At 42.7% G+C, this 12,042-nt stretch overlaps 1 protein-coding gene across 1 annotated transcript in view; it reads left to right on the top strand.

Moving 5' to 3' along the window:
- Positions 1–665: 665 nt before the first annotated feature.
- The window catches only part of crip2 (cysteine-rich protein 2), a 38,402-nt gene continuing 27,025 nt past the window's right edge, over positions 666–12,042 (top strand). Inside the window, exon 1 of the mRNA XM_047345619.1 lies at positions 666–834. Within this exon, the coding sequence (XP_047201575.1) occupies positions 792–834 (43 nt within the window). The 5' untranslated portion in view covers positions 666–791. The remainder of the gene's footprint in view (positions 835–12,042) is intronic.

Genomic DNA, 12,042 nt, shown 5'->3' with positions numbered 1-12,042 from the left:
TTATTAAAATGTTATTCTCTCAAATGTTGAAAATGTTTAACGTTTTCATCTATTAAGGAGATGCCACAGACTTCTCTGAAGAAGAATATAGTCTTCTTGTTATAAGTTATGGAGCTGTAAAACCAAATGTCTGTTTGCGGATTCACATTTAGCTTATATGACATATTTTATAACAATATTTAGAAGGTGGCTAATTTGACTGAATGAAGACAAATTTTTGTCTCATAGTTTCCTTAAGAATAAATTAAACAATAGAAGCAAGGTGTAGATTATCCTAAAGCTGAAAACAGAAAAAAAATTATTGGCAAGTCAAACTTAAAAGAAATCCAGAAATCTGCAAGGAAAAGCATGATCGGTGCATCTCTATATCAGGCAGTCCCTCGAACTGGGAATGCTTCGTGTTTGCCTCACACGGAAAGATTATTCAGTATGGATTCATACTGAATAAAGAAAGAGGAGAGTTATCTACTGCAGGTAAGATTGTAACTCTTTATAACACAACCATATTTAGACAATTCTGAGCGACCCCTTTAAACGCTGCTGCAGAACGGAGTTTTCAAAGAAGTGTCCTTGTCAAGTTGTGATATTTCCCACAGCCCCTGAAGTAGTCAAGGGGGCACTTTGTTGGAAGTGGGCGGGGATATGTAAATGAGGACTCGGCTGCCTGAATAGATGCTCTGGCTGTTGTGAACGGCGGGACACTTGCTGTTTTAAGAGAACCAGAACACGCGTAGAGGAAAAAACCTCGATTGGACCAAAACCAGCAGACTCAAAGTTCCCACAGCTCCAGCATGGCCTCAAAGTGCCCCAAGTGCGACAAGACGGTGTATTTCGGTGAGTGGTGCACGTTGAATGGAGTTAATTGTCTTGAATGATAAATGTAAACGTATTTAAAAATGAAACATTTGGCTCAACTTGTTTTATGGCGTGCTGCGTTTAGGTGTTATCGATTATTTAGCGAAACTAAATAGATTCGTGCTTTGTTTTTAAAAATAAAGTTTAGGTGAGAAAAAAACGTTGATTCTTTCTGTGTATTTTTAAACAATATTTCCATACAATGCACCTACATATTTGAGTGAAACTCATCTGCTGTTGGAGCTATGATAAATATCAGTGTACTGGCGGGAAATATTTAAACTTTTCCTAGTCTTCCCGAAGGATTCCTCACAGAAGTCCTCAACATTCCTTTCACTGAGCCATTTTTAGGGGTCATAGTCACTGGGAAAGTAAATGATTTACATAAACAAACTTTGGGGAAACCAAAAGCTGGAGATCTGAAGGGTTTAATGAACAAAGAAAAGTTAAACAAACACATTTTTCAATGAATTCTCCCTCTTTATACCCGGAAATGTTGATCAGTGTGGAAATTTGTGATGTTTGTGCAGTCTGCTGCAGATCAGATGAAGGATTATTCCCGTCCTGAGTCCGATCTGTGCCATTTTTAATTTGTTGTATTTGGTAAAGCTCCAGGCTCAGCGGTTGGCTCTGGAGAATAGCTGTCGTAGACCTATTGCCAAGAGAGCCATATTCTGTGGGTCTCCACTCACAGGAGAGTGTAGCAACATCACACTGTGTCAGTGGGATGGAAACCAGGAAATGTGCATTTTTGATCCTTGTAAACGAAGCTGAGAAATCAAAACACCCACGAGGAGAGTTCTGACTCTTGCTTCCATACAGCAAGCATGATTACTATTTATATGCTCTGTTCTGTAAAAAGATGCTTACAGTTTGAGATGTGCCTGGATTAAAGGAGCTTAGATCCCTAACATAAACAATAATTTACATAATTTACTCTTCACATGCATCCTCCTCCTCTGCTAATTTGTTTTAAAGCTTCTGTTGTTTATTTTTTTGTAATCCAGTGTTTGTGTCAGAAAGCACAGCTCTGCACAATTCACAGCGCTCATCAGATGGGGTCAAAAGCAATTATGTGAGTGGATGGAAGGACTCTTATGTAACAGAAGCGGCCTGCAGCACACATCGCAGCTGCTCCTCATCCTCTGGGTCCTTGGAGTGACTGGCATGGAATAATATCCCGACAAATCAGATTTATTTACAGATTTTCCACATATGAGTATTCACTTTGCTGCTTAGCCTTAATGCACTGCAGCGCGTGAGTCAGCGCTCCACTGAGGTGTGTGTTATTTCTCTTTACGTAACACACTTTGGTCAGGGTCAGTTATTTTTGGGTGAGGTGTGTCTTGCTGGGTGGAGTAAATGATGAAGATGATGAAGGGTTCATGGAGGAGCGCAGGGAGGTGTTATGACAATATTAACCTTTCAGTCCTTTTTAGAGGGAGACTGTGAAATGCATCAGGAGAAATGGGAGAGGTCAGGGTGGGAGTAAGACTTCTCCTGCAGCATCAACGTTATGCCTAATGACTGTCAGATACTGTAAGATGAGTTCAGCAGGGCTACATTCACACTCACTCACTCATTGCAACCACCTGGGTTCTGAAAGATGTGAGGAATTCAGAGCTACTGAATTTACATGTCTGAAGGAGTGTAGAAGTCGCAAAGCAGACATGAGCTGGTGTGATGATCAGACCATCAATCCATTGTGTTCCTTTATCTGAGGTCGTGCCGCAGGGGGAGGGGGAGGTCCAGGAGGACATAGCAGATATCTCCCCAGCGACGCTGATTTTAAGTAGCCAGAAAACCTTCTTAGGGAGGTATTCTGATCAGATGCCAGAAACATCTCAGCTGACTCCTTTTGGTATGAAGGAGCAATGGCTTTACTGAGAGGTCCTTAACGGATCTCTAAGTCTGAAATATCCACCCTACGGAGGAAGCTCGTTTCAGACACCTGCATCCAGGATCTCGTTCTTCTGGTCATGACCCGTCTCTCATGAACGGTCACTTTTTGGTTCAGCTCTTTCTTCAAATGACCCATTTTTGATGCAGAGGCGCAATGGCCCTACTTTACATTATTTTAAAGGTGAGCCCAGCCAAACAATGAAGGAATCTAATTTTGACTTCGTTTCTAGCTCAGGCCTTTCTTCAACTGACTCCTTTTGATGCAGCGGAGCAGCGGCTCTACCCTAAACTCCATCTAGATGACTCAGTCCAACCACCTTACAGGGGTGTCTTGTTTTAGTAGCTGGTATTCTGGATCTCATTCTTTCAGGCATGATCCTTACCTCGAGGCCATAGGTGAGGGTCTGAACATAGATGAATCCGACAGTTGAGAGCTTTGCTTTTTTGCCCAGGTATTTCTTCATTTGACACCTTATGATGTGGAGGAGCAGCAGCTCTACTCAGAGCTTCCCTGACTAATGGAGTAAGCTGTCAGTCTGTGGGTCACAACCTCATAGGCCATGACCCCTTTCAATATGTAGGAGCAACGGCTCTAACTGTAGCTCTCCATGGATGGTTGAGTTCTTCACCGGCATCTTCAAGTGTAAGCTCAACAACCCTACGAACAAATGTCATTTCATCCGCTTGCATTCAGGATCTGGTTTGTGTAGGGTTGGAACGCAGACAGATGGTAAATCAAGAGCTTCACTTTTTTTCGGCTTGGCTGTCTTCATCCATCCTACCATCACTCATGGACAAGGCGGCAAGATACCTGAAATCCTCCACTTTAGGCAGAGAATGACTAGTCCATTTTTTTTGTTAGAGCCATGACTTTAGATTTATTATCACAGCTCCTTCACATTAAGTCCACGCCGAAGGTCATCAGGTGATGACGCCAACAGAACCACATTGTGTGCAAAAATCAAAGATGAAAAATCAAAGATGAGACCCTGAAGTTTTCAAACCCAGACTCCCTCCTCTCCATGACTACGTCTTAAGTGGAAATTGTAAAAAAGAAAAATCTTCTTGTTTAAATGTTCTCCACAGCTTGTGCTATTGGTGGAGTAAATAGTATTTCCCATCTTGCTTTGCTCTCCCTTTTCTTCTTGTGTTGGCGGTTAGGGTGTGTTCTAAAGAGTAGCGACTGGCCCACCCCGCAGAAACCCACCTGGTCCTGCAGCTGGTTCTCTCAGTATAGGAATGAAGCAACAGTAGATTCATTATTTAACTCCAAAAAAGTTTTTTTTTTCTCTAAAAACAAATGCTCTTTCAAACGGCCGCGGTGAGCCACAGCTGGGATGGAAATTCCTCTGGTTTTCCGTTGCAGCTTTATTGGGCACTGACGTTTTAGCTTAATTGCAATTTAGAGGAAAATGTTACCTCTGCTTCTGAAGTTTCTGCAACCTAAAATACGGATTTGCTTTCAGGGATGCAAAAATGACAGGAAAGAAGGAACTCCCTCCTCAGACTTGGTATTGAAAGCATGGGAACATGGGATTGGTACGAGGGTATGGTTGGTTGAATTCAAATTCCACATGTCCACATTGTGGCCTCACAGCTGCTAGGGGACAGAAATCCTTGCAATTGTACACAGGGGACTCTGGGTAGACATATAACCAGGCTCAGTGGAAATTCTCTGCGTGTGATTGAGTCGATCTCCCACCTCCAAGCCTGGATTAAGCTGGTCTGTATCGTTTCCACGATAGACGGGAGCAATGCGTCTTTGTACCGCTAACTAAATAAATGAGGACTTAATGGGAACTAATGTAGCTTCTCTGTGAGTTTCTCCTTTCTCTCTTTTATCCACCGACTCCTCTCAGTCTCTTGGTGGCGGCCCAGGACCTGTAATTCTTCCTCCACTTTCCTTTTCGCTCTAACTGCATGGATTGGGGGAAGCGGGGGGAGATGGTTTTGCCTTTCTTTTAAACGGAGTCTCCCTGAGTGCTTCATGCATTCTAATGTGAGGTGACAGCTCTATTCACACAGGGCTCTTTCTGTCTCTGCGCATGTTTGTCTTTCAAGAGAGCCTGAGTACCTTCGTCCCCTCAGTTTTTCTATACGAGCCAGCGGTCCCTTTCCCACACACCTCTCTTCTTTTATTCCCCCTTTTATCCAATAACATCCCCACAATACGCAATACCCCTGCTAATGCACCGTCTTCCACTTGGCTGCCCAGCAGGCTGGCTGAATGTGCCTCGTCGGTTATGTAACATCTTTTCTTGAGTTTTTTTCCTCTTGCTTTTTGGAATTGCATAACCCACCAGCTCCTGTGTGCCAGTCAGCAAAGGTCCTTTTTTTCTGCCTTTTTGAGGCACTAATATGATCCTCTAATGGAGATGACATTAAACTTGGTGCTGATAGCTACTCTATTCCCACTGCTTCGCACACAGGTGAAACCTTTGCTGTGGTCTGACCTGTTACACAACAGTGCAGGGGAACACAGTCGTTCTTTCATCCTAATGCTCACTGTATTCTCCCTGTTTTGAAGTGCAATCAATGGTGAGGTTGGTGCAAATATTGGTACCCCGACTTTTACTGTTTGTACACACACAATGACACTTAATATTTTCCTATAAAATTTCTCAAGGTTGGTGCAAAAGAGTCGAATTTCTCTATAATATCTTTATATTCTTCAACAGACACTACAGGTTTTAGTTCTGGGAACTGAGATTACCATGGACTCTGGATTTTCTGTTTCTGTTAACCATTCCCGTGCTGGTTTGCCCATGTGTTCTGGATCATTACCTTGTTGAAAAGTCTGGTGACAACTTATTTTCAGTTTCAGAAATCTCCTTGTATAAGAAACAGGCCCACAGCTTCTCAGAGCCTCCACCGTACTGCATGGTGTGGTTGAGTTGCTTTTCCACATGTTCATCCTTTTTCATGCCAAACCCAGCAGGAGAGTTGGTTACTAAAAAGCCCAACGTTGTTCTCGAAGCACATAGTCCCAGAGTAAATTCTCAGGGTTTAGCATACTCCACAGGTTGACGTTTGGGATGGTCGCACAGAAAAAGCTTTTTCCTGGCAACCATTTCTCATGTATCATCTGTCCATCATCTATACTCACATATCCTTGCAGGGCCATGGGGGTGGGTGCTGATCGTCCACCACAGGGCAACACAGAGGACAAACAACAATGCTCGCACAAACTCACTTCTCAGGACAACTAAGAAAGACCAATTAACCTAACATGGGAAAACCCACACATGCATAGGGAGATTATGCAAAGAAAAGCCAACATTTTGAATCCAAGATCATTTTTGCTGCATGCATACAGAATGTGATGAACATCACTAGGATACACTATAAACTATGCTGTTCTGACAGTTTGGGCCCTCATGGTGCCGTAACATGTCTACCTATGAATATGTTCCTGACTTACCATCCTTAGTCGGTGGATGTCCACTGTTAGCTTTAGACATTTTATTTTTTTTATTACCTCTCTTACCATTGTGCTTGTTGTGTGTGAGTGTGTGTGATGCCAAGATGAGTTTGGTTTTCCCTTCAGCCAAGTGCCAGTGAAACAAAAAGGCTGCGTCACGTAACATTTATACCCCTGGAAAACAGGAAGTCGCGGAATAGTAATTATAAGTTCCAAAAAGCTCTGATTGGCTTAAAAAAAAGAGCTATACATTTTAAGAGCTTCAATTACATTTATTTTAAAGGATTGTTTGGAGTACTTGTAATTTAGTTTAAAATAACTATTTCTTTACGGGTGCTTATTTCCATCTCCATGTCATTTATCATAACAGAAATATAAATCCAGCACTTTTTTAAAAACTGTTTCCGTGGTTTGCATCCTCTTTTTGTGTGAAATTTGTCAAAGTCAGAATAATCTGGCACCTCTGAGCAGTGCCTTTAGACAGATTTATAGACGGTTTTTGTGTTTTTGTGTTTCTCTAAGTCAAATCAGTGTGTAGCTTCAACGAAACCTCTTTTTTTTTTTTCTTGCATCTGAATGAGGCATCATAATGAGAAACAGCTTACCAAAGTCAAATCTGTTGAACAAATGACTTGGAAATAGTATCTGCCAACATCTGTGTTTGTAATCAGCTAAAATGAGTTGGAAAAGAAGTGAAATCTGATGTGACACTACCATGGTTATTCAGTCTCCTACATGTGACTATAATAACTAACTCCGACTGCACTGTTCAATGATTAGGATTAAGTGGAATGTATGTACCTGACTGTTGTGAAGTGCCTTGGGACAACATGTTTTGTGAATTGGCACTATATGAATAAAACTGAATTGAATTGAATGGAATGTGTCGTATGCTTTGAGGTGCTTGATAAGCCAGGCTAACGAGTTTTGGTAGTTTTCAGCCCCCATTTTTTTATTTCTTGTTTTATTTATTGATGACTGTAAAGAGAAATAGCTAGAGCCCATTTTACAGATATGACAACAAAGCATCCAATCGATCCAATGGAAAGATCAATTTGGGAACACCATACGTTCCACATGATGCTTTTTGAGTTGTTCCTGAATTTAATTTGTGTAAACGGTGCATGCTTATTTTCTGAGTGATAATGCATTTGTTAAGAAACTGCATGCATGCCAGACAATAGATACTCCTGATTAGTTTTAGTTTGCATTTTTAGTGAACTGTTCAGTTTTTTTTTTTTTTTTTCAAGAAATAAAACAGGACTAAGAGTTGTGACTTCACCTGTTTGACTCTTCAGCTTCTCCACTGCACCATCCTGCCATGCAAGGTCCATGCAATCACACCACTTTAAAGGACTTAAATGATTTCTTTTAAAAGAACATTTTATAGCACTCTTATGCTATGCCTTCCCCTTAGGGCCTCATTATCAAATTAAAGCAATCAGGTGCACAATGCAAACTTCTACAAACAGATCTGCTTCCTTTTGAGAATGACTGGATCTTTCTGAAGGCCATGCAGCTTGGGGACACTGTCCCATTTTCTTGGAGAAGAGATTTGGTGCAGGAAAAGAAGGCTGAGGGGTTCAGAAGTCAAAGAGAGGTGGACGGTTGAGTGGCTGCTTCGCCCGCGGGTCTTATGGCCAGCACAGGCAGGAAGCAAGTTAACTGCAGTCCATTTACATCAGCCAGTGGGATTCACAAGGTTGGCCTCTCTTATATATAATGGGTAAGGGAGGGAAGGGGGGCTGTGAGCCCGGAGAGGAAACCTCGCCTTGTCTGAGGGAACGTACGACCGCCAGAGCATGTTTTTGCTATGAGGTTACATCAGCCACAGGGAGAGAACTGGATCTAAAAAGATGTTTTTAGAAGCTGTGAAGTAAAAAAGCAACCACCCTGCACTGTCACGGTGAGGCGCATAGGGAGCTTGGAGCATAAACTGACAATGAATAAATCAATTCTGTCAGTCAACACTACTGTCAGGGTCAGCTCGCTGCTATTTTAACCATATTTAACATCCCAAAACTGCTGCATAACTATAAAAAGAAAACGTAATGGGGATTTGCAGAATAAAATTCCTGGGATTTCTTTTTAATGTCAGTCAAATTAAATAACATCTTCAGAAATTATATTATACTGCAATGTCTCTTGTTTGTTTTTATTTTGCTTTTATCCTAATAGAGGTCAGCTGATAACAATTATCACTAGACAACAATTATGTTTGGGATTCTCATCCCATTTCCATCTACTAGATCTTACAAAATGAAAAAACTTGATGCACATTTAGGAAATTTTGATTGTAATATTATTGGTGTATTAAGTCAATTAAAATGAATGCCATTTATTGAAATTTTGTTGTATGCTAACCAAAGGAGACAGTGTATCTTTGGGATCAAAATCACAATAGTGTAATCATTAAATCATTAAGCAAGCTGATATTAGTACATAGACATAGATGACAACAGATGCATAAAAGAAATGCAATAATGTAATGTCTATTATCTTACCAGCTGCTCTAAAGCAGATCTTGGACAGAGGGTAGGGATATGCCAAAGACCTTCTTAACTCCCCTCACTGTCCTCTGCAGGGTCCTCTAATTAGCCATTTTGCAGCTGGGATACAACTCTCAACAATAGCTCAGTGGCGCATTTAGTTTACTCAGATAGTGTAACATGTAAGCTTTGTTTGGGGTCTCTCAGTGTTTCATTTAATCCCTGTTGGGATTCCCCAATCACTGGAAAAAGGAGCAGGTTCTCTTTCATTGAATTCCTTTCGTATCTCACTAGGGGGAATGCCTCCTGCGTGGCCTTGTCAGAAGCTGTATGTCAGTATGCCATCCCTTTTCTCATAATCCATTTAACAACTGTATCACTGGGCGTCTAGCCGAACTGTCCACAGACTGGGTGCACAACTCAGTCACTGTGTGCTTGTTTTCAGCCATACGGTTGTTCGGTAGCCTACGAAAAGTAGAAATACTTCTCGTGGTTAGTATAAGTGCATAGCAGCAAAACTTTCACGCATATTCAACAAGTAGCAATACTTAACAGATAAGTTGCAATACCGTACAGCACTAGCTAGCTTCACACAGATGAAGTATGTGATGGCCTTGCCATCTGAATCGTTCTTAGAAGAAGATGGGGACGAAGATGGGCCAGAGTCAGATGACTCTGAGCTTATGCTGTCAGGGGGGAGGACTCTACTTTCCTCGTTAGCCGCCACAAAGCCTCGCCTCTGGCAGCGGAAGAAGACATATGCAAGACACGTGTAAACGTGCGGTTGCAAGACTGAGCATTCCTTGGCCGGCTGTTCAGACAGAGGTTGTAAAATCTCGGCTTGACTGGAAAAAACTACCGAATGCTAGGAAGACAGTGAAGCATGTGCTGCCAGTTTTTCCGAGCTCTTGGATGAAATTGCAGTAACGTGGAAAGAGAAGCTTTACACCAAGAGACACCCCATCATGAGATGTTCTCTGCTGGATTGTTACTGGTTGCAAGCCACCTTTACCCAAAGACGTCTTATTTTTGCACGGCCGCATGCCACACTTTCAAGACAGACCACTTTCAGTCTAGCCTAACCAACAAGTGCTACAAGGCTGCAGCCCTGTCTTCAAGAGTCCTAAACGCTTCATCTATTCTGACTGCATACCGGACAGAATTGGAAGAAGATATGACCACTAAACCAGATAATACTTTGTGGGAAGGAAGTCAGTCCCACACATCGGCTGTTGCTCGTTCAACTGCAGTTTTCAGGATACCCAAGGTACCTAAAGTGCAAGCCACGATACCAGCCCGTGGAGGTCCAAAGAACCCGTGGGCTAGGAAGCAGTCTTCTTAGGCATGCCCACAGGCTGCACATTCTCCACATTCTCCATCCAGAAAAAGCGGCCGGCCTGACAGGCTCTCCTCACGGCAGCTGCGAATCCAGTTCACCCCTTTCACGGGCTGCTCTGCCATCCCCTAGCTCTGTTCCGGAGCTTTTTCTGGGAAACACATTCCAGGCAAAGTGCAAGTCCCGAGCCATTCCAGGGCTGATGAAAGAGAAACAATGTTCAAATAGATGTCACAAAAGCACATCTTTCATGCATTCTGTAAGGAACATTTTCAAATGCACACCTCCAGGCAGAAAGCTGAGGACGCCATTGCACGTTTTAAAAAAGTAACAACAACTAGAAACCTGCAAGCAGCGTTGAAGGCCCTCGCCCCTCAGCGCAACTCGGACTGTGAAGCGACCGCGGCTGCACAGCACCAACGAGGCCGTTGCTCAGTTCCAAATGTTGCGTCTAGGTGGCGCTGTGAGCGTCATGTCAAATGATCTTCGGTCATACAGAGTTCTGGTTTTGCAAAAAGCATTCAAAATTTGGAGTAAATCGGACCTTCCAGATGTAAGCTGCACTCACTTGTTTGTTTGTGGGTGGGGCTATAATGATGTCATTAGTTGACTGTAACATGTCCATCATTAACTCATGATCATGTATACTACATTTCAAGTGGATCCGATGATGTATGAGGGAGATATAGCCCTTGAAGTGTCCTAGGGGGCGCTGTTGATCCAAATTTAAATGTAATCCAATAGAGCTGTTTGGGGGCTGACAAAGATCAAGCATATTCAGTTTGGAGTGAATCGGACCATGCATGTGTAATTTAGAGGCAAACGTATGGCCGTGGCGTGACATCCTAATACGCCACGCCATCATAGCCACACTCTCCAGCTAAAGCAGTCAGTACTGGCGACTGTCTAAGAGCATCATGTTATCTGTTACTTGGGACAATTTCACATTGATTAGGAGAAGAACATCAAACATTGACTGTCTAAAGAAAAACTGGACACTTCCTGTTGTCAGGGGGCGGGGCTTCGATGATGTCAGCATCTGATCAGTGAATATTGTTGAGGCCTAGTGGCAGATCAATCCCAGAAGGTTTTATGTGTCTGTGACTTTCCTTGTAGGAGCTGTCAATTTAGTGTTTTATGGCGAGAAGTCATATTTTGAGGCGTGGCCACGCCCACACGCTTTCATGTATGAAAAAGCTTTTGATAACTTTTGATCCCCAATGCCTTAAGAGTATACTGAGTGATTTTCAAGTCTCTAAGTCAAAAGCTGTAGGAGGAGTTCGCTCAGATATGCGGGTTAGAAACGTTCAAAACAGGGTCAAAATGGCAACTTCAATCCAACATGGTCGACTTCCTGTGGGGTTTGGACCAATGCTCCAAGAGACTGTTTTATAGGTTTATAGGTTGAATGGCCAAGTTAGATATGTGTACCGAATTTCTGATTCCTGGGTGAAAGCATGGCTTGGGGCTGATTTTTTCTAAATATTCTAGGGGGCGCTGTGGACGAATTAGGCCACGCCCACCAAATATGTAATCAGATCTCTGTTGGGGACTGGACAAGGTTCAATCACATTGAATTTGGTGCAGATCAGATGATGTATGGGAAAATTAAAGGCAAACATATGGCCATGGCGTGACGTCTGACTTCGCCACGCCACCATGGCCACGCCCTTTTATGAAAAGTTACTGTGCTTCAAACAAAGTTAGACCCACTAGTTATCTGTCTTCTGACACACTTTCAAGTTGATTGGGTCAAGAGGGTCAGAGAGGCACCTTTCCAAGTGAAAAAAGTAACTTCATGTTGTGAGGGGGCGTGGCTTTGATGATGTCAGCATATGACCCCATAGGATTGTCGGGAACGCGAATGTCCTCCTTCATGGCAAGTTTGGTGTGGTTTGGCGTTTTTATGTGAAAGTTATTGCATATTTTTAGTTTGGGCGCGAACACCAAGTTCGTGTCCTGGCCACGCCCCCTAAACATGGCCGAAAACTCAGGATTTTCATAACTTTTAATCCCCCATCTCTTACCTGCATGTTGAC

Source organism: Girardinichthys multiradiatus, chromosome 19 (genome assembly GCF_021462225.1).
Source record: "Girardinichthys multiradiatus isolate DD_20200921_A chromosome 19, DD_fGirMul_XY1, whole genome shotgun sequence".
Taxonomy (NCBI): Eukaryota; Metazoa; Chordata; class Actinopteri; order Cyprinodontiformes; family Goodeidae; genus Girardinichthys; species Girardinichthys multiradiatus.
This window is presented reverse-complemented; position numbering and strand designations above follow the sequence as displayed.